Source organism: Sceloporus occidentalis, unplaced genomic scaffold (genome assembly GCF_023333645.1).
Source record: "Sceloporus occidentalis isolate IW3139 unplaced genomic scaffold, rSceOcc1.0.p SCAF_2, whole genome shotgun sequence".
Classification (NCBI taxonomy): Eukaryota; Metazoa; Chordata; class Lepidosauria; order Squamata; family Phrynosomatidae; genus Sceloporus; species Sceloporus occidentalis.
In genome coordinates this window covers 216,906,369-216,934,125 of record NW_028316982.1, presented here as the reverse complement: position 1 = coordinate 216,934,125, position 27,757 = coordinate 216,906,369, and the positions used below count along the sequence as shown (strand labels likewise).

The 27,757-nt window shown below is 36.6% G+C and overlaps 1 protein-coding gene across 2 annotated transcripts in view; it reads left to right on the top strand.

The window, feature by feature from the left end:
- The window catches only part of LOC149319688 (1,4-alpha-glucan-branching enzyme-like), a 215,543-nt gene that overhangs the window by 140,556 nt on the left and 47,230 nt on the right, over positions 1-27,757 (top strand). For both annotated transcript variants that reach the window (XM_089512205.1, XM_089512204.1), the window contains exons 8-12: positions 10,104-10,219; positions 10,390-10,517; positions 12,639-12,737; positions 16,383-16,493; positions 18,699-18,870. In XM_089512205.1, the coding sequence (XP_089368331.1) occupies positions 10,104-10,219; positions 10,390-10,517; positions 12,639-12,737; positions 16,383-16,493; positions 18,699-18,870 (626 nt within the window). The remainder of the gene's footprint in view (positions 1-10,103; positions 10,220-10,389; positions 10,518-12,638; positions 12,738-16,382; positions 16,494-18,698; positions 18,871-27,757) is intronic.

Sequence of the window (27,757 nt, the reverse complement as noted above, 5' to 3'; positions counted from 1 at the left end):
CCAGTTCAATGGCACATGTGTGTTTTACCCATTCAGCTGAATGCCCTGCCACACTCTCCACCAATTTCATTTGCAGGGCTTGAGTTAATTGTAATGTTACCTTAACAGTATGAGATGGGCTCAAAACACAATTACAGTCATCCCTCCATATTTGCAGCTTTGATATTTGCGGATTTGATTATTCACGGATTTCATTAATATGTTCTCTCTAGGACTGTCTAGGTCCTCCAGTGCAACTCTGTGGTCAACTTTAACTAAAAGTTGCACAGAAAGACCATTTGTAGCTACTCCAGTGCCATTCTGTGGTCAGTGTATGTTGGACATTGACCACAGAGTTGCACTGGAGGACCTAGAGATTCCTAGAGAGGTGTCCTTCAGGTAAAAACATGGTGTTTTTGTTATTTGCGGTTTTTCCATGTTCACAGAGGTCTTGTTCCCCTAACCCTAGCAAATATGGAGGGACAACTGTATCTATAAAGTGACAGAGCTGGAACATCTCATAAATATGTAAAGAGGCAGAAACCCAAATTTGGTCTATTGGAAAAGTTGATCAGCTTCTAAAAGAGAGCTGGACTCTGTGGTCTTTCAGATGTTTTTGTCCTACAACTCCCTATAAGCCCTAACCCTATATTACCAGTGGTTAAAGGGTATGGGAGATGCAGGCCGTAAATATCTCGAACGCCACAGATTTCCACCTCTTTTCTATAATCTGAGCTTGCGCACAGAAAGGCAACCAACCTGTTTGGTAACTGTACTTCTTGCCACTTGATGTATTTGGGTTCTTGATTTTCCAAGATCAAAAGTACGGCCTTGCTTTCAACATTTACCAAGCTTCAGGGATCTCTTGATAGAGAGGTACATCTAATATCTTTCCTTGACTGTGTCTCCTGCTTTAACTCCCTCTGCTTTGCCTCTATCGAGAATTCCTCCACCAAATTTCACCTAATTGTTCCATTCAGACTCTGCTCTTTAGTTATCTAAATTAGCATAATGTTTTTGTCCTCGCTTCTCTGTGTCCTCCAGGTTTTCCTGTCTTGTACTGATGGGCTTTTGTCTCCAGTTGCCTCTTGTCTATCTGAGCAGTGCTACCTGTCTTTCTCCTTTTAGGTTGCAGCCGTGAACTTGTATTTTATGTAAACTCTTTACATTAACCGTTACCCCTTATTCCTAAATGTCAAAAACCCAAGAGTATGTAGTTTTTGGTGCCTTTATCACTGGTTTCCCTTTTTCAGTGATGTGGGTTTTCTGGACCGTTCCAGTGGAATTGTGCAATCCTTTAGATGTTAGAGTTCCTGCAAGTTGCATTCCAAGAATATTTGGAGGACTACAGAGTTACCCCTGTAACCCGTAAACTGTAAAAAGCATGATTTGAAATTGAATCCACACTGCAGAAATAATCTAGTTTGATAACACTTTAATGGTCATGGCTCCATGCTATGGAATTCTGGGAACTGTAGTTTGTTGGGGCACCCAAGCTCTCTCTGACAGAGAAGGCTTAATTTTGTCCCACAAAACTCCCCTATCAGGAATTCCCTAGCACTGAGCCATGGCAGTTAAAGTGGAGTCAAACTGGATTATTTCTGCAGTGTAGACACAGCCCTGGATGTCTGACAAAACATGACATGTGACATTGGTTGCCGTGCTTATAGCCTGTCTTGCTATAAAACACTTAAAACTCCCATGAGCCAACTACAGTCCCTAGAATTCCGTGGCATGGAGCGTGGCCATTAAAGTTGTGTCAGACCAGATTATTTTTTTGGTGTGGATGCTGCCTTCTTTAGCATGTTTATTTAACTTATATCTGCTACAAATTTTTAAAATGTTCTTGCAGCTTATGAGCATTTGCACTAAAATATTTGGTGGGAAGGGGGTAAATAAAGCACATTTAATGAGGTTTAAATCTTTAATTCAAGTTATCCAAACCTTTATGTAGAAATTATTTTCATCAGAATCTTTCTTTTTCCATGCATCAAGCTATATTTCTATCCATCAAGCTATATTCTACAAAACTGCTTTCTTGAGATGCATCTACACATAGAAATAATACCATTTCATGATACCACTTCAGGTCTTACCATCATCCTATGGAATCTTAGGATCTGTAATGTTACAAGGCCTTTAGCCTTTTCTACTGAAGAGTGCTGTTACCTCACAAAACTACAAATTCCAGAATTCTGTAGAATGCACTCATGGGAGTTAAAGGGTCAAAACAGATGGCCCTGAAGAGGCAGCTTGATGCCACTTCTTTTGAAGATGGATTGGAGCCTTGACAACCACATGCTGCATCCCCAATCCACCTTCAATCCAGCTGGAAAAGGAGCTCAAAAGATCCACTGCTTGTTCGGCCAGCATAAAGGCAGCTTTTGCCGCCCCGCTTCAAACTGTCTGCCGGCATGTAGCATATAAACGCCATGCCACCAGAGTGTCTTTAATCTGCTCATGTGTGGGGGCCACCCAGCTTCAAGACATCATCGCAAAGTATGGTATCTAAACATCACATGCCAATGATGCCCTGAAGTGGGCATATTTGGGCCATCTCTTCTGGCCCAGAATGGTGTCAAACTGCATTATGTCTGCAGTGGAGGTGCACCTTTGAAGAAATTAAAAATATATAAATAATAAAACTTACTTATATCCTGCTCTTCTGCTATAAGGCAATCAGAGCAGCTTACAGTATAAAAATATCCAGTACACAACACAATATATTATATCCCCCTTAAAAAAGAATTAAACATATTACTATTAAAATCACTCTATTAAATAAACTATTAAATCCAATAACAACAGGCAAGCAGTGGCTTAATATAAAATATGCAGCATATGCGGGGGGTTCTTTCATGCTGGGTGAAAACTATTCTGGAAAGGCCTGCTGGAAGAGATCCGTCTTAATAGCTTTGTTTGAAGCTATCCAGTAATTCCCATTTCTTCCCCAGTCTGAAGAGTCTTCCTGAAATGTTGTATAATCATTTTTCTTTTCGGCAGCAGCATAAAGAATTCTGAGTATCACTAGCAAATTTGACAGCATTACTATATGCTCTATTCCCTGCCATTTTTATGAACTAGTGAAAAAAGTAGTAGTCAGAATACTGACCCCATAAAATCCCACTGCTTATATCCATTCCTCTGAGAATTAACCAGTTATTGTTTCTCTGTTTCTTGTTCAACCAGTTTTCAATCCAGAAGAAGAATACTGTATGTACCTGACTATATGTTGACCTCATGTATAAGTTGACGGCAGGTTTGGGGACAAATTTATGGATTTTGACATGACCTGTGGATGCACTGAGGATAAAACTTAGGGGCATGTAACAAAGGATATAAAGGACAAAGTGCACAGTCTTCATACACAAATTTCTTATCCAAATCCTGATTTCTTTTCACAGTCATTTGAAGAGAAGTGCCAAAGAGCTTTGACCACTGCCATTTTCCTGCCCAGACAGTCAAAAAAGCCAGAAGTGGTGTCATGGTGGAAAGAGTAGAAGGGTTGGTGCTTCTTTTAGGTGCTTCTGAGATTAAGTTCTTACCTCCTACCATTCTATTCAAAGATGGTTCTATCTTTTGGGGGTCAATTTTTTGACTAAAAGTTCTAGACTTAGACATGACTATAGTATATATCTTACTGCTAAGTTTGCTTAGGATTTTTTTATTTAGTGAGTTTTTAATCAAAAGCCTTTTGGAAATCCGTGTAAACAATATAGAATGTCTCCTTGAAACGGCCAGACATGTCTATTAGTGTATTGACAGCCATTTATTATTGCTGATTCATTTAATGAAACAATTTTTTTTCTCAAGAAAGGAGAATTTCCCATGGAATAATTAAGTAATAGAAAAGTTTATGCCCCACCTCATTGCCCTTGTCTCTTCTTTTCCTGCTGTTTTCTCTCTACTCATAGAGTCCCATTTAATTGCATATATCATCAGGTGCATTTGATCTCTAACTAAGAACTTCAAAGTAACTAGTTAGTTGTAATTAATTCCTTTCCACAGTATGAAAGCTCTAACAGTCCTTGGCTTCTCAGCTAACTGGTTGTCAATACAAATTATTTCTCGTCCTCCTTTGGCAGTGAAACTGTAACTTTTAAAACTGCATCAATAGGAATATGTGACCTCTGAAGCGAATAGTGCATAGTTCAAGTGCTGTCTTATGATGTGTCTCATGCTGCTGAATGAAGAATATTCAGATTTTTAATTTTTTTAAAAAATTTGGAAAATGTTAAAACAAGGATTTACTGTAAAATATGAATGTAAAAACAACCAACCATTTTTATTTTATTTTACTCTCTGTACTCTTGTACGCTTGTACTGTTCTAGTGCTACATAAATTACAAATATTGATAAATGTTTTCTTGTTTCAGTTGCATATTGCAAGTGAATATAAGAGGGTTTTTTCACCATTACATTAGTTAATATTCAGTCTCTTAAGATTTCCATTTTGTTCCCCCCTACAAGTCTCTGTTTGTGAAGGCGGGGAAGTAGGGAGTTAATTTCTTCACTGACCTCAGATTAGTATTCCCAGAGCTTCATCCTCCTCTCTAACTCAACATTTCTTATGATGTTCTTATCTGAGCTGGCTAAGATTAATTATAGTTTTCTCTAATTTAAGTATGTTAATAATGAAATAATTGTAATGCATTGGATTGTTCATCTGAAATATAAGCCTCCTACTTTCTCACTAAACTGTGGCAGTATAAATATAGTTCTGTGTTGAAGATTGTTGGAGGCTTAGATTTTCAGAGAAAAGAAGTGTAAAATGCTCATTACAAAAACAGTGTTTGTTCTGAAGGTTACCTTGTCCCCCTAGTTCTGAAATAGGCATATGTGAAGAAGTTGTGTGTGTGTTGGGGAGGGGGGGTAATTACAAACTAAAGTGCTAAAGTCCCTAATCCCTGTATGGTTTTTTTAAATAAATCAATTAGAAGTAACATCCAGCTATCTCAGAAAGTTTGAACATTTTCCCCCTCTTACTGGTGCTTTGTTATATTATTGTTGTTTTTTACATTTTAATATACATGTATGATTTGAACCACAAATGATTTGTGTCTATTTAGATTTAAAAGCAGAGACAAGCACTAATAACTGCAGTGTGAATTATAAAGGTCTTTCCACTGTTTTCATCTAATACATTGTCCCTGTTCCCACAGCAATTTCCAAACCCCTGATGAATGAGTTGTTTTTACCCCTTTTGTTATTAAATTACAAAATTATTCAGGATGTATTGCTGCAGAGTAGGACTTTTGCATTGTTCTTTTCTTTTCTTTCTTTTCTTTGGCAACATACTTGGTAATTGCAGCTACTAGAACTGAACAGGTGGCAGTACTGTAGGTGAGCAGGTTCCCCACCTCCAACTTAATATATTTTCTTAGAGAATCTTCTACTTAGCATTTTTGAACCATCACTTGGTTTACACTGGTAAATTAAAAGTTTAAACTTGTGTAGGGAATTAACCAGTCATAAGCTCCAGAACCTGTTTTCAGGTCTGATGCTGAGCTTTGGATGATGAAAGAGGCACCATGTTAGATCTGGGCTACCACTCATGTTTTCTTTGAAATGGTAGTTTTTAAAAGCTCTGTTTTAATGAAATAATTCTATTAAAAGAAGTGAGAAATGTTGCTTTCTGTTTATTCACTGCAACATAAATTATAGAGATGTTAGGGACCACAGAGGCTGAGTCCAACCTCCTGCCATGCAGGAATATATATAGTTATCCTGCCATATCCACAGATTCTGCATCCAACATGGATTCAACCAGATTCAAAAAGCAAACCTTGTTGTTCATCATTTTATATAAGGGACACTAGTTTACTATGCCGTTGTATATAATGGGACTTGAGCATTCAAGTATTTTGGTATCCATGGTGGGTCCTGGAACCAAATCCAAGTGGATACTGAGGGCCCACTGTAGAACTAAAACATTCCTGAAAGATGCCTATCCAATTTCTGCACCCCCAAACATGGAACGTCTACTACCCTCTGAGACAGTCTATCCCATTATTTAATAGCTATTCCAGTAAATATGTTCTTGCTAATGTTTAAATGGAATACGTGCAGCTTGCACTGGAAACTGTTCTGTGCATGACACTATTAGCCTTGGCAGTAGACTTTGATTTAAAATTCTTGTATCTGAAAACATAATATTATTTTATCTCTGCTTCTGCAGGAAGGCCTTTGTAGGTACAGCTCAAGACCTTATCTCCCATTGTTCAAATGGCTTCCAAAAATTTTTAAAGAAAAGAAATCAGTTAACCAAATAATTTTAAGTTCTACTTTATTTTTGTAAAGTTGCGCCAAAAAGATCCTAGTATTGTTTTGCAATCCTCTTTCTTATGGTAGCAACCTGTTTCCACCATGAAGCCACTACTGAGAGTCTTAACTTTTGAAACAAAATCAATAATAATAATAACAAGTATAAAGGCATCTGTAGAATGTACACTAAATCAAATTGGTATAATCCACTAGAGTAGCTCCACTAAATCAATGGGTTTACTTTATGTACTGACTTTGTTCTTGTTGTTGTTGTTGTTGTTGTTGTTGTGGTTGTGGTTGCTAACCATCCTGAAGTCAATCTCGACTCATGGCGACCCTATGGATGACACATCTCTAAGACTCCCTATCCAGCACTGCTCTGTTCAGTTCTGAAAGGTCATACCCGTGACCATAATAGAGTCCATCCATCTAGCATGCAGCCTTCCTCTCTTTCTACATTCCTCCATCTTTCCAGCCTCAATTATGTCATCCATGGCTTCCATGGAGATTCCTGGCTTCATCTGCTCTAGGATCCATTTGTTTGTCCTTTTGGCTCTCCATGGAATCCTTAGCTCTCTTCTCCAGCATCACATCTCAAATGAATAGATTTTCTTCTTCTTTCTTAACTGTCCAGCTCTCACATCCATACATGGTAACAGGGAATACAATGGTTTGTATGATTCTAACTTTTGTGCTCAGTTGTAAATGTTGGCATTTTAGGATCTTTTCCAGTTCTTTTATAGCCACTCTCCCCATTTTTAATCTTCTTTTGATTTCCTGACTGCAGTCTTCATTCCTCTCTCTGTTTCATCCCAGGTATGGGAATTCTTTTACTTTTTCTATTTCTTCTTTATCTAGGATGAACTTCTGAAGGTCATCGGTGGTCATTATTTTTGTTTTCTTTATGTTCAACATAAAGCCTCTTTCTTCTTTGATTTTTCTTAGTTGTTCTTCCAGGTCTGTGAGGTTTTTGTTAGTATTATGGTGTCATCTACGGTAGGTATCTTAGAACGTTGATATTCCTTCCTCCTATTTTCACTCCTCCTTCTATGTCCAAGCCTACTTTTCTTATAATATGTTCTGCATATATGTTGAACAGTTGTGTTCTCTTCTGACAGTAGCCTCTTGCCCTGAGGACAGATTCATCATCAGGACTGTTAGATGTGTTGGCATTCCCATGTCTTTAAAGGCATTCCATAGCCTTTCCTAATCTATGCAATCAAAGGCTTTGCTCTAGTCTATAAAGCATATGCTTATTTCCTTAGTGCAGCTTCCTTTTCTTGGATCTCTGGGATTTCTCTCGCCATGTATGGTTGGAGTCTATGCTGCAGAATTTTGAGCATAATTTTGCTTGCATGGGAGATTAGTGCTATAGTTGCTGCATTCTTTTGTGTCTCCTTTTTGTGAATGGGGATGTATATTGATCATTTACAATCTGTTGGCCATCATTTTGTTTTTTTGTTTTTTCATATCTGTTGACACATATTAGCACTAAAGTCGACTCTGACAACATGGACTGTCTCAGTTTCATCTGTTTCTGGTGATTTGTATTACCATTCAACAATTGATTCAGTTGGCCTGCATTAATTGGGACAACAACTGGTTGTAGTGTGCAAATTTTAGAATGAACTTTGAAAGAGGTTTTCCAGATTTCAGCCAAAGTACTTAGTGAGAAGCAAAGTACAGTGAGAAGTACTGTACCTCTATGACTATTTTCAGTCTGGATTCTGCCCTTTACGTTCTACACAGACAGCTCTCACAAAAATAATAGATTACCTCTTCAGGCCGAGTTAGTAGGCCTATATTCCATACTTATTATCCTTGATCTTTCTGCAACCTTTGATATAGTTGATCATGATCTTTGTTGGATCCACTTCACAACTTTAGGTTTTCAGCTGGTTTTCATCTTATCTCTTAGGCCGGCCATTTAATGTGGTAGCTGGTGGATGCGCATTATCTATCTGTCCCCTTTTGGTTGAGGCTCCATTCTGGGCCCTTTGTTGTTTTCTCTTTACAGGCAATCTTTAAATAATCTTATCAGTTTATATGGCTTTCAATATCACCTTTATGCCAATGATACTCAATTGTATCTCTCCTCTCCCCACTCCAAAACTTTCTCAGAGATTGAACATTGCACCATAGCATGTCTTTCCGGTATTTCAGCATGAATGCTTTATCGTCATCTTGAACTACAGAACTACTCATTTCCCTCCCAAAAAAAAACCTTCATTACATTGTATGTTTTCCATCAGTGTCAATATTGTTCTCATCTATCCTGTGCAGGAATCTTGGAGTCTTGACTTTGACTTTGACTCTTTGTCTTTTGTTCTTCATATTGAGGCTGTAGCAAAGATATGTTGATTCTTCCTTTATAACATCACTAAAATTAGACCTTTCCTCTGTGCTTCCCCACCAAGACTTTAGTCCATGCTTTAGTCATTTCCCATCACAATTACTGTAACCTTCTTTTGACTAGTCTTCCATTATCTCTTCTTGATCCTTTAGTTTCCATTCTTAATTCTGCCAGTAAGATTATCTTTTGGCTCATCATTATTATCATATTACCCCACTTTTGATAACCCTTCATTGGCAACCTATTCCCTCTAGGATCCAGTATAACTATTTGTTCTGACATTTAAGGCCCTGTGTAACCTAGCTTCTCCTTATCTTGCAGCCCTTATCTCTTATTACCAGCCTGTTAGAAATCTGTGTTCTGGGAATACTGGTCTTTTTACCTAGGCAACAGTTTCCTTCTCTTTAGCTCAACTTTATCCTTTTTCTCTTGCCACTCCTAATTCCTGAAATTCCCTCCCTATAAACTTGTGGAATGCTCCTTTTCTTGCTGTTTTAAAATGCAAATTGAAAACTTTTTTTTCTAAAATTTTTGGAATTTCAGATTAATGCTGTTATTTTACTATAATTGTATATCAGTCTGATTCTGTATTTTGTATTTGTATGTGAAGCTTTTTTGCATTGTTGTTTACTATTGTATTTTACTATTACATTTTAAATAATGTATTATAATATTGTATTAGTATTTTATATTGAAGTAATTATAAATGTTTACCTGGTTTAAAGCACCATGTAGATTGATAGTGCTATATAAATACATAAATAAATATATAGTTGGCCCTCCGTTTTCATGGGGGATCTATTCTGGACCCCCCGCAAAAACAGAGGCTTGCACTTATTCAAACCCCATAGGCTTGAATGGTGCATGCTCTGTGCGCACGGCAAGGGTGCATGTGCCGGGTGTGCACGCCATTGCAAATAGCGGAGGTCCGCATATATTCAAGGGTGCAGATCTGAAATCCACACATTAAGAGGGGCGACTGTAATTGGTTCATTTTGTAAGTCAGAAATCACTTCAAAGTTATACTTCTTAAAATGAAATTCTTATAGGATAGGTGATTCAAGGACTCCAATGTCACAATGCTTATACTTGTTGCTTTTGGTTGATTATATTTATGTCCATTTTTGACTTATGTCCATAATATGGACATAAGTGTTGGCTGTATTTTACTATTCAGGTGTTTCTGCTTTCATGATTCAACTTGAATGGAAATGGTAAAAAGAATGGTAAGAATATTGGTGTATAACTCTGGAGAGTAAGACTCAAGTCCTGACACCACTGTGAACCTAACTCACAGGATTCTTACAAACTGAAAGCATTATAGGAGAACAATTATGTGTACCGCTTTCAGCTTTTAGAAGGAAAAATTGCTATAAATGTAATAAATAAATAAAATTAGAAGTAATGCTCATATTCTCATATTAAAGAAAAATACTAAGAATGCAAGACATAGGAATGTTGAAGGTTTATATTCTTTAATATTTGGCAATGTTGTTTAATATTTCAGCTGGGAAGTCTTGCGGTTTCTTCTTTCCAACTTAAGGTGGTGGATAGAAGAGTATGCATTTGATGGCTTTCGATTTGATGGTGTATCTTCTATGCTATATCATCATCATGGTATTGGTAAGTTCAGTCTGTGTACATGTGGCATGATCTAATGCAAGTGTGTAACCGAAACAACTTTAGATTATTATTTTTAAATTGTGAAAATTCCGAACTGTGTCCTGCAGATTTGACTTCCTAAACCTGAGATTATTGTAATTGTTTTTGTAATTACTTTTTTTTCTTGACAGGTGAAGCCTTTAGTGGAGATTACAATGAGTATTTTGGTATGCATGTTGATGAAGATGCTTTGGCATACCTAATGTTGGCAAACTACATGATACATTTCCTGCATCCAGAATGCATAACAATAGCAGAGGTAATTCTTTGAATACATGTTGAGATTATTACTCCTATCTGATTTTATTATTTGAAAGACATTATATAAGTGAATCAATAATCAATTACAGTTACATTAACTTCAACCTACTTATCGTTAAGCATGATCCCAGCCCCTGCATTTTATTTTAAATCTCATTGATTTCTATTGAAGAGTTAAATGTGTGCTTAAGACTCTTCCATTTAAATTACTGACATTAAATACACTCACCTTGGAGTGGATTGAATACTTTGTTACAAGATAGATTCCATCTCATTTAGGCCACAATTCTGATTTGCCAGGAAGAACTCAGTGGTGCTTGCTTTTGAGTAGACATTCATAAGATTATGATGTTTGTAGATTTTAACATGCTGTCAGCCCAATCACTTTTTCAGTATGCATGTTAATTTTTAGCATCATTTTATGAAGAATCTAGTTCTAGCAGACGGCAAGTAGTATGGTTTAGTTGACAGAAGCAGATTCTTTCATTAAGCTTACAATTAATATTACCAAAGTAACTATGTGCTAATATATGCATTACTGAAAATTCTGTTCTGTGATAAATTAAATGTTTGCCCAACTTCACATTTATTTTGAGCATTCTTTGTAATGTTTAGTTCTATGTGCATGTTTTTTTTTTAAAAAAAATATATAGTCAACAAGAAATGTTTCTTAGGTACAAAAGAATATTGCTGGCCCAGAAAATTATTAAACTCCAAAGCACTAACCTTGAGTGAAAAGCTCAGACAAGTCTTTTGCAGTTATTTCAAACAAAGATTTATGTCTCAACTCTGGAGGCGTTTTTCTGCCTCCTGTTATTTAGCATTGTGTAACTGTTTTATATGTAACTTAGATGAAATTCCCTCTCCTCATGCACCCCTTGCCATAGTATATTCAAGCATCCATAAGACCCTAGTATGTCAGAACTTAAGTGCTCAAGTTGTTATTTGCCACCAACTATTTTACTGCAGCTTCAAGAAGAAAACAGAACACTGTGCTACCATAGACATGTGGGTTGTAAAAATTCATATTAGCCACAGGAGAAGGCAGGCTTCCTTTGTTGCCTATAGTACTGTCTTATCCACTCCTTTGTGAGAAAAAGCATTAATAAGACTTCAGTGACATCAAGTATTTAAAACAGAAACTGATGAAGTAAAGCAATTATGGGATGTATTAAACTTAGAATTGTCTTATTGATTTTGGGGTTCATTTCATGTAAAATTAGCCTACCATCCACTGAGCCACCATACGGTTATCAGTATTTCCACCAATGAAACAGAGTTGAGTGTGTTTGCATTACCTCATTTAAGTTTTTTTTTAACAAGATGTGCCTTCAATTTATTCTACTTAAATTGAAAACTATTTCAACTTCAATACATCATTTTTTCTGTCTAGTGGGAGATTCTATACAAAATGTGGAATTGATCCACATGCTCATAGTGGAAAGAGATGAGGAGGGAGGAACTATTGATATTGTAAATTACAAATGGCTAGTATGAATTTCTGCTTGCATGTAATGATAATGGAATGAGTGGCGCCACATGAGAGGAGCACACTATTGTCTAGAGTAAGATCTATTTGTAATCCTGTTCCATATGGACCTGTCTGATAAAATTAACAGAATGACCTTTTTTGGGGGGAAATATGAATATTTTCCAGCTGACACCATGTTCTTCCATTCTTTTCCATGTCCACATAGGAGAGGAAAATGTAATAGAGAAGTAGCAGATCTCTTTTTTTACCCATCTACAAATTCTATTCCTATTATGCCAGCATATAATTGATTGTGAATAATGTAAATGGAGAGCAGAATCATGTCATTTGATTAAATTTTTGTATTTCATTTCATATATATATATATCATTTCATTTTGCAAATTTGAAATTTGTTGTCCATTTATTTCCTCTTTCAAGCTTTTCTTTCCCTCATGATGCAGGCAGGAGGAAATTTAGAGGTTGATTTCCTGATACCTGTTTCAAACAGACATTCATTTGATGTAATCTTAATACAGGAGGGATTTTACGTTTTGTTTGATTTATTGTGACATATCTATTCTCAGCCAGCTCATCTCTGTTGATGACATTTTCCTACTCATAACATCTTTCTTTTTCCACTTCCAAGGATGTGTCTGGAATGCCAGCTCTTGGCTGCCCAGTTAGAGAAGGAGGATGTGGATTTGATTATCGACTGGCCATGGCAATTCCTGACAAATGGATTCAGGTCTGAATGACCATTTTCTCCTTCCCTTACCTTTTTCCATTTACGTAGTTGAAAATTTAGAGTGTTATGTCTGTAATCAGGGTTTAAAGTTTACTGGACAGCCTTAATTTTCCAGTCTTACTTGGATTCTTCTCACACCCATTTCTCTGTGTATGCTAGGGAAGAGAGATGGTCAGGGATTCTCCTATTGTGTTAGCATGTATTGCTTAGCTTTATTTTACTGGAGTGAAGTCCAACATGTGACTAATTATTTTGCTATAATATTTGATAGCTTTGCTTACTTTGTCATGGTTTTGTGGACTGAATTTTTATAATCCTTAAAGCAAGCTTAACTCCTGACAAAATGGAGATTAAAAATGTATCTGTTATGCACATGAAGTAGGACAAGGATTTTATGACACATTAATTGCATATTTATAAATCTTGTGACTTAAGTACACCTAAACATATTTTTATGAAAGGCTTGCCAATGTCGCACTCTAGTGATAAAAAAGAAAACTAAGTCTATAACTTCTGTTTTCATTTTAGAATAGTTTTTTGTAAAATAAATCCAAGTACTTCTATAAGATTGTAGGCCTGTAGTACACAATGAGAATCATATGGCCAGGGGAATACATCCTCAATAAGGACAATAAAATTAATTGTACTGTCCTTCCCTTAGGTTCATCTTTAAATATTTTAAAATGTGACATCAGAAAGTTCACCTTTACTGCTCTTTAAAAGATATCCATTATTTTAAAGAACAAGTCAACTTATCAGAATCCCTTCTTCCCTTTCCACAACTGTCTCTCTCTTTATTGCTTTTGGCCAATGGCCATTGCAAAAAATCAAAGTAATATAAATAGTTTATATTATATAGTTATAAAGCCCTAAATGGCTTGGGCCCAGGATACCTGAAGGACCGCCTCTCCCCGTACATTCCGCCCCGCACCCTCAGAACATCTGGGCAGCAACTACTTAGGGTTCCCGGGGCGAGGTTTGTCTCCACTACCAGGAGGACATTTTCCATCGCCGCCCCGGCCCTTTGGAACACGCTGCCCACAGAGCTCCGCTCAGCTACCTCCCTGGCCCAATTCAGACGGGATCTTAAGACCTTCCTGTTCAGGACTGCATTCCCTGAATAAGGTCCTATAGGCCTCCCCCACCGCACTGGCAACGGGACTGGCTAACCTGGGGCCTTTTGTTTTTATGTTTTCTGTAATATTGTAATTGTTGTATGGTGTATGATTTTAATGTTTATTCTCTATTGTATTTTAACTGTTGTAAACCGCCCTGATCTGATGGAAGGGCGGTATATAAATAAAAATTTTATTATTTATTATTATTAATATTACAATACACATAAAATTTCCATAAAAACAGTATACAACAGATTGTACCAAATAGCAAAAGTTTAACATTAACAATTGTGGATAACTTGGATAACATGAATATGTTAAGATTCACAGTTGGACCCTTTTAGATCAAATTATCCCCATTACAGGAAACAGCAATCTCAGCTATATATTTTTCCCTAGTCTTTTTAGCAGCCAGAGCAAACTACGCTATGCGCCAGGTCACATATTTATCTGTGTCCATAAGAAGGTAAAGTACTTTTTCTTGAGAGTTCGAAAAGATTTTATTATTGATTAAAGGTTTAAAAAAAACGCTCCCTAGGATCTTTATACAAAGGGCAACAGGTTAAGTAATGTACCAAATCCTCTGAATAGGGGCAGCCAACAATACATCTCCGTTCATTTTTCAGAACTTTTTTAAGGCTCCCATCTCTTTCAGCTAAATCAAACATATTAAGCCTCAGGTCTGTGAAGCCTCGATGCAACTAGGCGAAAGTGAGGTTGTTGAAATAATCCGGGTGATCACAGAATTGTCTGAGACTATAATAGAAAGGGGCACATGGGGATTCATGGACAGTATGTAAATCTGCAAGGGTAGTAACTTCTAATATTGTATTATTTATTTTTACCTTCCTTGCAGGATAATCTAACCCTGCCAGTTCGCTCATTGAAAGCCCATACTTAGTAATTAATTGGGCTGCCCCGTGAACCCAATTATTAACAGGTAGTCCATTATTAAGTTCCAAAAGACATTTTTTTTAGTAATCTAGAGGTTGGCATCTCTTGGATCTTAAATCAATAATGCAAAATCCTTTTATCTATTTGGCTTTCTAAAGTTGGGACAGAGGTTTCGAGACAAATCATAGCAGTCAGAGTGTCCCTAGGAAGTCCTAGTAATGCCCTTAAAAAATAGTTCTGAAGCACTTCCAGACCTGGGACCCTAGGTATGCCCCAGATCTCTGCCCCATAAAGGATTTGTGCCAGAGCTTTCCACAAGGGTTTGTACAGCTCAATATGGTTCCATTTTGCCAAGTGTTGCTTGTGCTGATCAAGCCACTAGGGCATCTGAAACATTAGTACAGTGTGCCTGTACCATACGCGTGTGGACTGTATGCAGCTTTCAGCATATGATGAAGACGTGCTGTAATAGAATGAATGGTGCACATGCCATAGGCACGCGCACCACTGCAATACCGTCTTACATGTTTTTCCTAATAATGTTACACTAGATGCAATCCTGCAGTTCTTGGAATAGTGTATTTCTTCGATCAGCATCAGTTCTAGTGTATTCATAACCCATTTTCCTTCCAAGAGCGTGTTCCTTCTAATGCTGTTTTGTGTTCGCCATCTTGTAAATGGTAGGAAGGAGAAACATAAAGGTCTCAGGCACACCAGGACCTTAACATGCAGAAAAACTGAAACTCCTTTTGATTAGATACTTCTTTTATACCCTTTTGGCACTAAATATCAACCTCTAGACTGTCATAAATGAAGGACTGAGTTATGAATTAAACAAATGCTGCTGGTAATTAAACAGTCAGATAAACCAGTATGTATTTATGTGTATTAACAAGAATTCTATGCTATATTTCACGTATGAAACTATATTTCTGTTTCTGATTTGATTCGGAAGTAAACAAATTCATTATTCAAAATAAATCTGCTGATGGTGCTTGACATTCAGCAGATTTATTTTGCCCATATCCTATGTTGTTATATAACTTAGCAATGCCAAAATAACGTATTTCTGTCTTTTCATTTTTACATGGTCTAATAGCAAATTAGCTTGTTTTGATATTTAATTAATTTTTAACTTGCTCCAAGCATTTCCTATGTTGCATGCCAGACAGTAAAAGTCCCCAGTGAGACACTCCAGAAATAACTTCTCTTCTTTTAAAGTTCAATTAGAGCCAATACAATCATCAGAGCCTTATGCAGTATTGCATAACAAGGAACAAGAAGGTTTAGTGGTGAAATTGCTACAATTAGTCAACCATTAAAATGATGGCAAGTAGCCCTCACTGTTTTATTGAAGTATAGAGAAAGTCAATTTAAATAACATTGACATGCGTAGTTATTAATCAGCAGATGGCAGCTTTTTTGGCAGAAAAGGAAAATATCGGCTTTAAAATGTGGCATATTACAGAGCTGAGACACGAATCCTGTTTGGTATACTTTTACCATATCAAATCTTCTGAAAAACTCTGAATATGAATGTTAGTTTTACAACCGACAGAGAAAAGCTTGCGGGAGAATGGAACATCTTAAGAGAAACAGAAGTATTTGTGAGTAATTCTTTTTCATTTTACAGATAATTAAGGAGATTAAGGATGAAGACTGGGATATGGGAAATATAGTATTCACGCTAACAAACAGGCGATATGGAGAGAAATATATTGCATATGCAGAGAGTCATGACCAGGTACTGTAATAAGCCTTGAAAAGAAAATTGAAATGTTGTTGGAGTAGCTTGTCCACACTTTGAATGTAACTGGTGAATATTTAATTGGGTTTGATCCAGAATTAATCATACTTAAAGGATACCCATTGAGATCAATGGGACTTAAATGAGGCATTAATTTTACCAGGCAAGTGCAACTAAGCCTGAATCTCATTATAACTTCTCAAAGGTTATCAGCAACAGAAAGTCAAAGGGTGAAATCCAATCATATTTGTCTGCTTATGGGCTTATATCCTGCACCAGTTGGATTGTCCCCCTCCCTATATTGCTCCAAACCAGATCCAATTTTACTCCAGAGAGCTAGGGTCCCTTTGGAATAGAATTTTGGGGCATCAATTGGAGTGGAAGGAGAAAGATTGGATAGAAAAGTTATGTTGCTCAAACAGGAACTGCTTTCATAATAATAACTGGATGTAGGTCAGAGCAAATAAACTGGTGATCATCAGTGATCATCTGCGAGAGAGCAGAAGCATTTAGCATTTATATCAGGTGCTTCTTATATATTATACTACCCATTTGTAGTAAGCCCATATAAACCCATAAGCAGACATATATGATACCCATTTTGAAGTAAAATCAAATCAAAAGAAACCATGTTGATTTATAAAAAAAATCCCAAGACCATAGCTGGTCAATACCTGTATTAAGACAATTGAGAACACTTCATCAGGGTATATATGAAGCAAAAGTTGAGGTGAGAAGAAGGAGAACTTGCCTCTTTTGTATAGGAAAGCTGCTTGTCCTCCATGTTTTGTTTTGTTTTTTGGGGTGGGGGGAACCATGAGAAATCATACTATAGCCAGTATCTTGTTGAGAGCTATCCCAATAGAAATCTCTGCTTCTTACACTGTACTCCATAGAAATCCTGTGCTTACTACAATGACAAACGGAAAAGAGAGTAGGGGAACTGTGTTCATTCACTCCTTCCAGATGAGGTGGCAGAGACTGTACCATATTTGAAGGGTGGTATTTAGGGTGGTCTTGAGGGAGTTTTGATGCATATAGAAAGATCTGGCCACATCCAGTCATCATATGAGGTGAGTAGGAACGAAGGCAATAAAAGGAAAGTTCCTATCCTTTAATCTGGGGTCTGGGGAGCTATCTTTGGAGTTTTGTTTTCTTTACATATTTTGGGTTTTTTAAATGCTTTTTAATATTTTAATCTTTTTTATTAAGTATTATCCACATCAGTTATTTACTTTTAAAAATAAGAAGGTGGAGGAAAAAGAATGAGGATAATATAATTAGTGTAATCTCACTATTCCCACCAAGAGTTCAAAGCAGCATATTTTATGTGCTGTATATATTTTCATAATAACAATGTGAAGTAGTTAATTTGAAAGATTACCTCTGATGACCCAGCTAGTTTAGTGATAGATCAGAGATTTTAATTTGAATCTTTCCAGTCTAGTCCAACAGTCTTAATTGCACCATGTTGGTTTTATGTTGGTATGATTTGAGCTATAAATTAAACTTTTATTTGTGTAGACCGATCTGGATCTGTAAAAAGACATTAATCTTTTGAGGTATGTGAGATACTCATTTATATATCTTATGGTCATGCAGAAACTGTAAATGAAGTAGTCTTAAACTTGAATTATCATTGCCCACCTGAATCAAAACCTAAAACTTGCTTAAAATGTTGGCAGCACATTATATTGGCAGTACTATGCTTTGCTCTATTTGCTACTGTGCTTAATAGAATGATTGTGTGTGTCATAGTAATGGCAGAAATAATACATTTATGTTTGTTGCTGTGTTCATAAAAGTTAAATACTCAGTTCTTTGGCTCAGACTCTTTAGAAATAATTTGAGTACTGTTAAGTATTATTACGTAGTACAGATGATCCTTGTTAACCACTGGGGTTTGGATCCAGGATCCCCCATGGATAACAAAATCTGTGAATGCTCAAGTCCCATTAAATATAATGACATAGCAAAATGATCTTCCTTATATAAAATGGAAAACCAAGGTTTGCTATTTGGAATTTATAAATTTTCAGTCTGTGAATGCTTGAATCCATGGATAAAAATTCTGTAGATAAGGAGGGTTGACTGTATTATGTACTCTGAACTGTTTGAAATTGGATACCATATTCCTATCTTCAAATGTTAACTGGAGAATATGTAAGATTTTTTTACCCCCTCATTTATTTATCAACACAGGCCCTTGTTGGTGATAAGACTTTGGCATTTCGGCTGATGGATGCAGAAATGTATGACCATATGAGTATTCACACACCTCTTACTCCAATTATTGATCGAGGCATACAGATACATAAAATGATCCGACTCATTACTCATGCACTTGGAGGAGAAGGTTATCTCAACTTCATGGGTAAGTCTTTCTGGATATCAGTTCTTGACCATCCTCTCTAGTGACTTCCTTGTAGAATATAGCTCTTGTGTTGGATCCAGATTACACTAGTTTTACTAGGCTCATTCTCATGGAAATGAATGTGATAAATTCTTCAAGAGTTTAATTTCAGTGACACTAAAGCATACTATACAATGTAGTCCAAAAATGTCTATTGAGAAATAAATGCTAATAAATTCCAGTGATTGATTTCTAGTCATCTCAGTGGTTCCTACTATAATCCATATTCTTAACCATGCTGAGTAGCTTTCCTTGGTAGGGTGTTGTTTTTGCTGTATGCTTAATACAGTGAAATTGATTTACTGAGTTCTTTTATTAATGACATATTAATAGAGATAATATGTTACTGCAAAAATGTTTCTGACTATATATCTTTAGTTGACCAAATCTGTGACATTTTTGTACCCCTACCTTTTTCAAAAGATCACCAAAAATATGGAATTTTCATGTTTAGATAAGAAGTAATAGTGCCCAAGGCATATGTTATTAAGGTATTGTATTGTAGCTTTATTAATTTATAATATAATTCACTGTGATAAACTATGTTATGGACTAATTCTAAGATTCAGAAAAGTAATGTACAGCCTAGAAATCTAATGCTTTCCATGCATTTGTAGGAGTTTTCTCTGGCTTAGAAATTGAACAGTTGTTCTTGCTCCTTTTGCTGTTTTTCGCCATATTAAGAATTTGTGCTGAAGGGAGTTTGCTCACACCAAAATAGGTGCTAGGAGAGTTCACACTCTCAATGTACAGTGCCTGCATGCACAAAAGAATTCTACTTCCTGGGTTGTCTAGCCCTGAACTGCACCCTCCTCTTATTTTTTAGATGCCTGTGGTTGCTTGACAGTAATATTTTTCTCTCTTTTTACCACACTTCCCAGTAATGAGCTGGAAATATATTTCCATTTACTTCCCGTCACTTCACCCTATCTTTCCACAGTAAGCTACAATCAGTGATAGAATCAGCTAGAAAAATGTCATTATATTGATCAGTCAAATGTATACGATCTTGTCTACACAAGCAGGCCAATTAACGGTTGATTATTGTTTCCTTCATCTGTAGCAATAGCCTCATTTCTCCTGTTAACTTTTTGGGGGGATCACTTTCTATATCACCATAGGCAGTAAGTTACACCAAAATGCATGTGAATTAGGCCACTGTTCCTTCACGTGGACTAACTCAGTATAAAGACTGACATACCAATGCTTTCCACTTACATCAGGGTGAGTCAACTTGTGGCCCTCCAGATAATTACTTATGAATCGTGGTGAGAGTTGTAGTCTCACAATATCTGGAGGATTACACATTTCTTACTTCTTCTTTCAAGTCATCATAAGTCATTGACCCCAAATTTCAACGAAAGGACTTACAATGGCCTCTTACCCTGGATCTTCTTCCTGTTTGCTGGTTCCAGTTGACAGTCACATCCTGCAGTTCTGGACACTGCTCCTACCACAGCTTCTACTCTTTTAAACAATATTTGATAATTTTTAAAAATTGGTCAAAAATGTGTCAGGAAACTTTGATAAGGAGACTCCTGGAGTGATGAAAATATTTACAGTACTGGACTTATTCACACGTGTGTATGTGTGTGTGTAAAAAATGTGCAGAAAATAATCCTATTTTCTGTGCAAGAAAAAGTATGAACTTTGCACAAAATATGTCCCAAATAATATTTTCAAGTCATAAATGCTTAAATCCACAGATAAAGAATCTATGGGTACTGAGGGCTGACAATATTATTTGAAAATTGCTTTGTTTTTGAAGCTATTCATAATGAATATGAGAACCATATGAATATATGTTAACAATTTTGGTAACCATTACAATATATTCACAATTCTCAACAACCCACAATGAAATTAACAGAAAATATTCTGCTCCATTGTTCCCTCTCATAGTGGACATTATCTGCTATTATCTTTTTGTCATAGTTCCAAAACACACTGCAAAAATAATCCAGCCTGAGACTTCTTTAACTGCCTTGAATCAATGCTGGGGAATTCCGGGAACATTAGTTTTGTGAGACATAGAATGTGTGCAACCTGGCAGAATGTCAGCAAGTCTCAGATAAGTGCATTCACCAACTTCCTGCCAAGTGATGTCTGGAAATTCTCAGCCTTCTGGAGATGTCATAGCCAGTGATGTGGAGGATGAGACTGCATGGTTGGATGCCTCCTGGAGACATCCAGCCATATGGTCTAGGAGGAATAGGCAAAATTACATGGCTGGACACCTCCAGGAGGCATCTAGCCATGTGATAGGGGGGTCACTCAACACCATCCTCATTGATTGCACAGGCAGCCTGTTCTGACCTCAGCAGAAGCAGAAACGTGCTGGGTAGGCATTCACAGGAAGCTGCTCGGCTGGTGAGGGAGCACTGGAGCTGCAGCAGCTCCAAAGGAAGTCCACCTTCTTTCCTGCACTACTCAGTGCAGCATAAGGGAATGGTGTAGCTCTTGGTTTGTGGACAAAAGGATCAGCTAAATCTGCCTCAATCAAGTTGTTCCCTTAGACCAGTGCTTCTCAATTATTTTCTGCCATGCCCCCCCAGGAAGAAGAAAACATTTTGCGCCCCCCACACGACTGTAAATAGTATCATTTGTCTATAAAATTGGTCAATCGAGCCCCCCTTTATGGAGCCTCGCGCCCCCCCTGGGGGGCGCGCCCCACTATTTGAGAAGTACTGCCTTAGACAGAGAACCAGAGGTACTTCATGGTTTCCTGGAAACTCTGGGGTTTTCCCCAACTTTGTTTATTTCAGAGTAAAGTCAGGTTAAGGGCTGAAAACCATGGGTCCTCCCTGGAATTCACCATATGTTGTGACTGCCAGCACTGCCTTCAGGTTGAATGTGGCATTTTTCACTGGTGTAGACAAGCCCTTGATCAATTCACAGGGCTGAGTAAAACAACTGTATCCAACCCAAAGAGGTTGCCTTTGAAAAGCTGGCCGTGAAGAGAACATTAACTGTAAATTTTAGTGAGGGCTTCTTAGGACATAAACATATATATTAAGCCCAAAATAGATATGACCAGTCTTGTTGAGTTTCAATAGCTGGAAGCTAGATCATTTTTCCATCTTTATTCAGAGAAGCCTATTGACTTGTGATGGATTACTATTACAAGTACAGTGTTAAAATTGTAAGATAAATGATATATTTTACAGTGTAACAGATCTGTAGGAAGAAATGTCTAGCAATAGGAGTCCTAATGAATAATTTCATTCTCTCTATACCTTGCAGTAGCAGAAAATGGGGCAAATTCATGCTGGGACTTGTTTCCCTTGAAATCCACAGATTGTTAGTCTTGGCACATTTAAAATATATATTAAAAAAAAGACTGGAATTTTGCTATCTGAACAGGTTACTAAGGAGCAGTAGAGGCAGGGAGGGAAAAACTTACAGAATAAAGAGACTTCTCCAAGCTCTAGAAAAGGAATGTTTCTTCATTGTGTAAACAGCAGTGTGTAAATAATTTTGTTAGCTGCATTAAAGAAAGAAGCCTTCTTCAACAGTTAGTGAAATTGTGCTTCATGTGTGTCTGTGTGTGTACTGCATTTGTTTTATGAAATTAAGCATTGGGTACATTGTGGAGAGGAAGCACAAACTTTCAGAGTCTTTCAGGATCTTTCAGAATCATCATTTCTTTATATATTTTCCATCAGTGTTTTACAAGTAAAAAATTCAAACAATAAAAAGCTAGAGCTGCCAAAATCATATCTTCTAAACATCACACACACACACACACACACACACGGGGGAAGGAAGGGTTTATTTTTTGTCATTAATTATTTTAAAGCATTTATAAGTGCTCAGAAGCCAAAAGGTAAGACAAAAGTTACCAGATGTGAGGCAGTATCCAGAAATGGCACAGCATGAAAATGTGCAACCAGAAAATGTTGAAATCTGAGGAAGTGTTTCTGATTGTTTAATTCATATTTCTAACTGTGTGGTTCTTTTTTGCCTTGATCACAAAGAAGACCTTTGGAGGAAAAGTTGTATTCTATAAAAGATCATGTTTAGATGACTGTAACACTGCTTTCACACTTTTAAAGTATCTTCAGCCTAATTACTAGAGTGGCATTTTTCCAAAGCTGGTACCCTCTGTGTATGTTGCACTACAGTTCTCAGCTAAGAGGACAGTCTGCTGTCATGAATAATACATCTCTGAATATACCACCTTTAAAAAGTCAAATATCATTATTCTCAGAGATGAAATCCATAATAGCTATCAATAGTCTTTTCCTCTGTGCATATGTCTAATGCCCTTCTGAAGTTGTCCAAGTTGGCAGCTGTCATTGCATCTTGTGGTTAAAAAAATCACAGTTAAATAACTATTTTGTGAAGATAATAATAATTTAATAATAATTTGTTTTATTTATATACCACTATTCCAAAGATCATAGCGGTGAACAGCAAGTAAGCTAATTAGCAAGTAAGCTAATTTGCCCCCAACAGTCTGGATACTCATTTTAGCGACCTCGGAAGGATGCAAGCCTGAGTCAAGCTTGGGCCCTTTTGCTGGTCTTGAACTCGCAACCTTGTGGTTTTGAGTGAATGGCTGCAGTACAGGCATTTAACCACTGCGCCACCAGGGCTCCATGTACTTCTTTTTTTATGACTTGAATCTCCCACCATTCAGAAAACTGCTTCTCCCTCTCACACTTTTATATGCTTCTTTTCTTGCTATTCTTACCTAGTGTTTTTTTTCTAAATTGAAAATACCAAATATTATAATCTTTTATAGGTAACCCTCAATGTGTTGGTTGCCTTTTTCTGTGCACTGTCCACTTCTACCATGTACTTTTGGAAATTGTTATTTTGATTGACATTACACTTTTATTTACAGGCTTTTGTTATTTTTTTATGTTCAGCTAGCTTAATTCACTGATGCTCCACACGGACTCATTTTTATTACAGAGTTCTTCACAATGCTTCAAAGCACACTGCAGAAATAATCCAGTTTGAGACCACTTTAACTGCCCTAGCTCAATGCTGGGGAACTGTAGTTTTGTGAGACATTTAGCCTTCTCTGTCATAGAGCTCTGGTGCCACAATAAACTAGAATTCCCAGAATTCCCTAGCACTGAGCCAGGACAGTTAAAGCGGTCTCAAACCGGATTATTTCTGCAGCGTGTTTTGGACCAATTACAAAAAAAATCTCTTTTTCTAAAGTCAATTCAATATAATTAGGATTTTACTTGGCAGTTCATACCTCCTGTACAAATACTGCTCTCTGAAGAAGAAAACCTAACACTTAATTGTACTATTTCAGGCACTGGCACAAGGTTTATATGGTGAAATGAAGGAAAACATGTAGAGAATTACTGTATGTTAGAGGAATGTAGCCTTGAACCTCTTCCTGACATGCTAGCTTTCTGGATGAATAGATGTATGTGTGTGTACGTGCACACATATGTATTTTCTGTGGACAAACTCTTGTCCATGTATGTTACCATCTACTACTGGAGGTTCGATAGATCACGTTCAGCATGCTATCAACAAATGAGAAAAGGATAAATAGTACCAGTTTCAATATGGGTTCTTAAATTACTTTATAATTTCTTCTTCAGTGTAATCCTTATTCTGGTACAAGTCTTCCAGACTGTACTAAAATTTCACCATATGTAGATTCAATTGTTACTTTGTTCAGATTATACTACACATGTCAGACTATAGCAGAATTGCCAAGCAGCAAGCAGCAGAGTTATTTGTAGATGGGAACACTGAGAAACTGCCATAGTTGTTAATTAGATGTGAACTATTTTTTTCTCCCATTAATGTCACGCCATTTTAGAGAAATGTTAAATCATAATTCCATTGGTTTTGAGACGACAAAATAAACCTTGATAGCACTATTAATTCATTACTTTATTAATCTTGTATTTTATTTCCCTGCTCAGTGTTATGAATATAATTTTGGATTCGTCCACCCCTGCTACTGAAATGATAAACTTATCTACCTGGGAATCACTCAAAAAACAATATAAAAATTAGAGTCTCAACACAATGATCATATTTCTAAGGTTTTTCAAACTTCTAGTTGCTTTCCAGAAATAATTCAAAGTTGTTTTTTAATTATTAAATCCTAACCCAGATTCACAATTTGTTACCATTACAGCACCACAGCTAAAATTACCAAGCAGTAACCACAAGCTTACACATAGAATCTATAAATTTTCCATTGTGTCAGTACACTTTATTGTTAAAAGCTGTGGCTACATAATTTTGTAGGATAAAAACTACCAAAACTAATAAAATAAAATAAATCCCAAATTATAAAAACTCCTAAGTAAAGTCCAGGCCTACACATAACTGACCTTTTTTTTTACAATGGTTATAGTGTCATCTATCCATTATTATTTGCAGGATTGCTTTCCCATTGTTCATCCCTTGCATAGTTATTGTGTATGGACAATGGTAACATATCTCTTCCAGTAGCAGAGGCAGTATGTGTCTATATTTTAGTTACTGGAGAGCTCTAATGGAAGGATGTTCTAATTTCTGGATTCCAAGTTTCTAGCTATGTTGGCCTGATCCTATAGGACTATGATTCATGGTTCCATCCTATAAAATCCTGGGAATGGCATTTCAGGGAAGGGCATTTAGAATTCTTTTCCAGAGTGCAAGAGTGCCTCACCAAGCTATAAAGCCCAGAATTCCATAGAATGTGGCCATGGCTGTTGAAGAGGAATAATTGTAAAGTGTGAAAAGGTCCCAGCACAGCTCTTAAGCTCTCCTATAGGGTGTGCCAAGAGAGAACAATGAGGACTGAAATGAAATATTCACTCTGCCTTGGATACCATATTGTGTATGTGTCATGGCAGTTGAAATGTTAAAAATATACAAATACAGTCTACAAACTAAAATAATTGTTTTAGAAATGGGTATGTATTTTTGAAAGAAACCTACCCCCCCCCCCCAAAAAAAAATGTCCTCACAGTTTGAATTTTGCTTTGCTACACATCTTGAGGTAGAATTTACTCTTGGGAACAAAACCACCAGCACAAAGGGGCACTTTTTAAAAAAAAAACAACAATGCTGGATGTTCACTAGACTTGCCAGCAATGTGAATGCAGTTGCATGTAGCCCTGACTCTTGCATAGGACTTTTCAGCCCATAGAACTAGAGGAAATCAGTTTTCCCCCTCCCATTAAAACAGTTGTACTCAAACTTTTTACCCATGGGAACCCCCTTTACATCTGTATAATGATGTTATGCCCCTACCATTCAACATATTATATGAATAAAAATATTTTATTTAATGCATTTTCTTTTGCACCTTCATGTATATTAATATTTTAAAATTTTATAAGGAAATAACATCACTCAAATTAGAACAGTTTAATTTAAGTAATTCAGTATTGAACTCAATACATCTGTAAAGTTTATGCATAAAAAGTTTGGGAAGGGGAGGAGGAGGGATCAGAGCCTCTAAGTCTTGTACTCCTAGGGTTTTCCAGTCCACCATTTGAGAACCACTGCATTAAACAAACAAACAAACAAAAATGTACACCTGCACAGTGAAAATCTTGCAAATGCTACATAGCAGCTATCAGTTATACTTGATACCAAGTCAAAGTTTTAACTGTGTAGACCAAATGGTAATCTGTTATGAATTCAGTCTTTTATTAAAAATCATCATCATCATCTGATTCCATGATCCAAATATTTTAGTATTTCCTTTGCGAGAGCTGTGCCAGTCACAACAGAAATTGATGGGAGTGGAAAGACCAAAGCAACTCTGATGCCTTAATATTTCCATCAGAACATGCCTGCCCATCTAGTCACAGTGCAGTTCTGATCAGGGAAAAATTCTGAGCTAAACTGATAGTAAAGTAAAGCAAGTTCTTCCTCCCCTGTCTGCCTTCAGCTTCTGAAGCTTGCAATTCACATCCTTCCTCTCCCCTCTCTTTTTAACAAAAAGATCATTTTCAGCATGTGGACAATTCTAAGAGTCATCTAGATTTTAAAGGGGTACATTTTGTCTGTTACTTAATACTATGGGGATGATAGTTCATCATTTCAGCACTTTTCCCTCATTTTATTGCTTGAAGTTACTGTTTGTATTAAGAAAATAAAAGAAACAGTGATTGTTTCTTTGTTCAATGAGCCATTAAATATGTAACAATCTTGAATATGTAATAAAAGCACTCTTACTGTAGTTAACTTGATTGCTATAAATTTATTCAAAATATTATCAGTTTATGTAATTATGGCATACTTTAAAAGCTATGTTTTATAAATCAGCTATTCTAAAGCATTTCATAAGGAAGAAGAAGCAGATTGCAATGAAACACATTTTATTATGTATAAGCATTTTCTTTCTCAGGCTCTGAAGTGAGTCTTTATAACAAGTTTATAAAATGGTTTTGTATGCATTACTGACTTTGCTCATAATGGACGCTGAAGGGGGGAAAGCAATTTATTTCCTGTATTTCAAGCACAAAGCACTTTCCAAGGAAGGCTTCCAGCCTAGGTTTGATCCCATCACAATTTTTTTTTTCAGAAGCAGTATTTTCCAGATGCCTAACTTTTCATTTTGATTGTGAGTGGTCTTATTAATCTCTTGAGATTTCAGGATAGAAGATACCATAGATCTGTCCAAATCATGCAAAGATAGTACTCTGCACAGTCAGAGTCATAAAGGAAGATTTTGGAAGGACTAGCAAATGAAACCGAGTCCCCCCCCCCAGTGCAAATGCATCTCTTTCATTCCCTACTATGTGTTAAAATGTGTACATCTGTGTTTGAGGAAATAATGATGTCCTTAAAAAAGGAGTAGCAGATTTGTATTGTACTCCTTACTAAGCTTACTCAGAAGTAAGTGTCACTGAATTCCATGGGT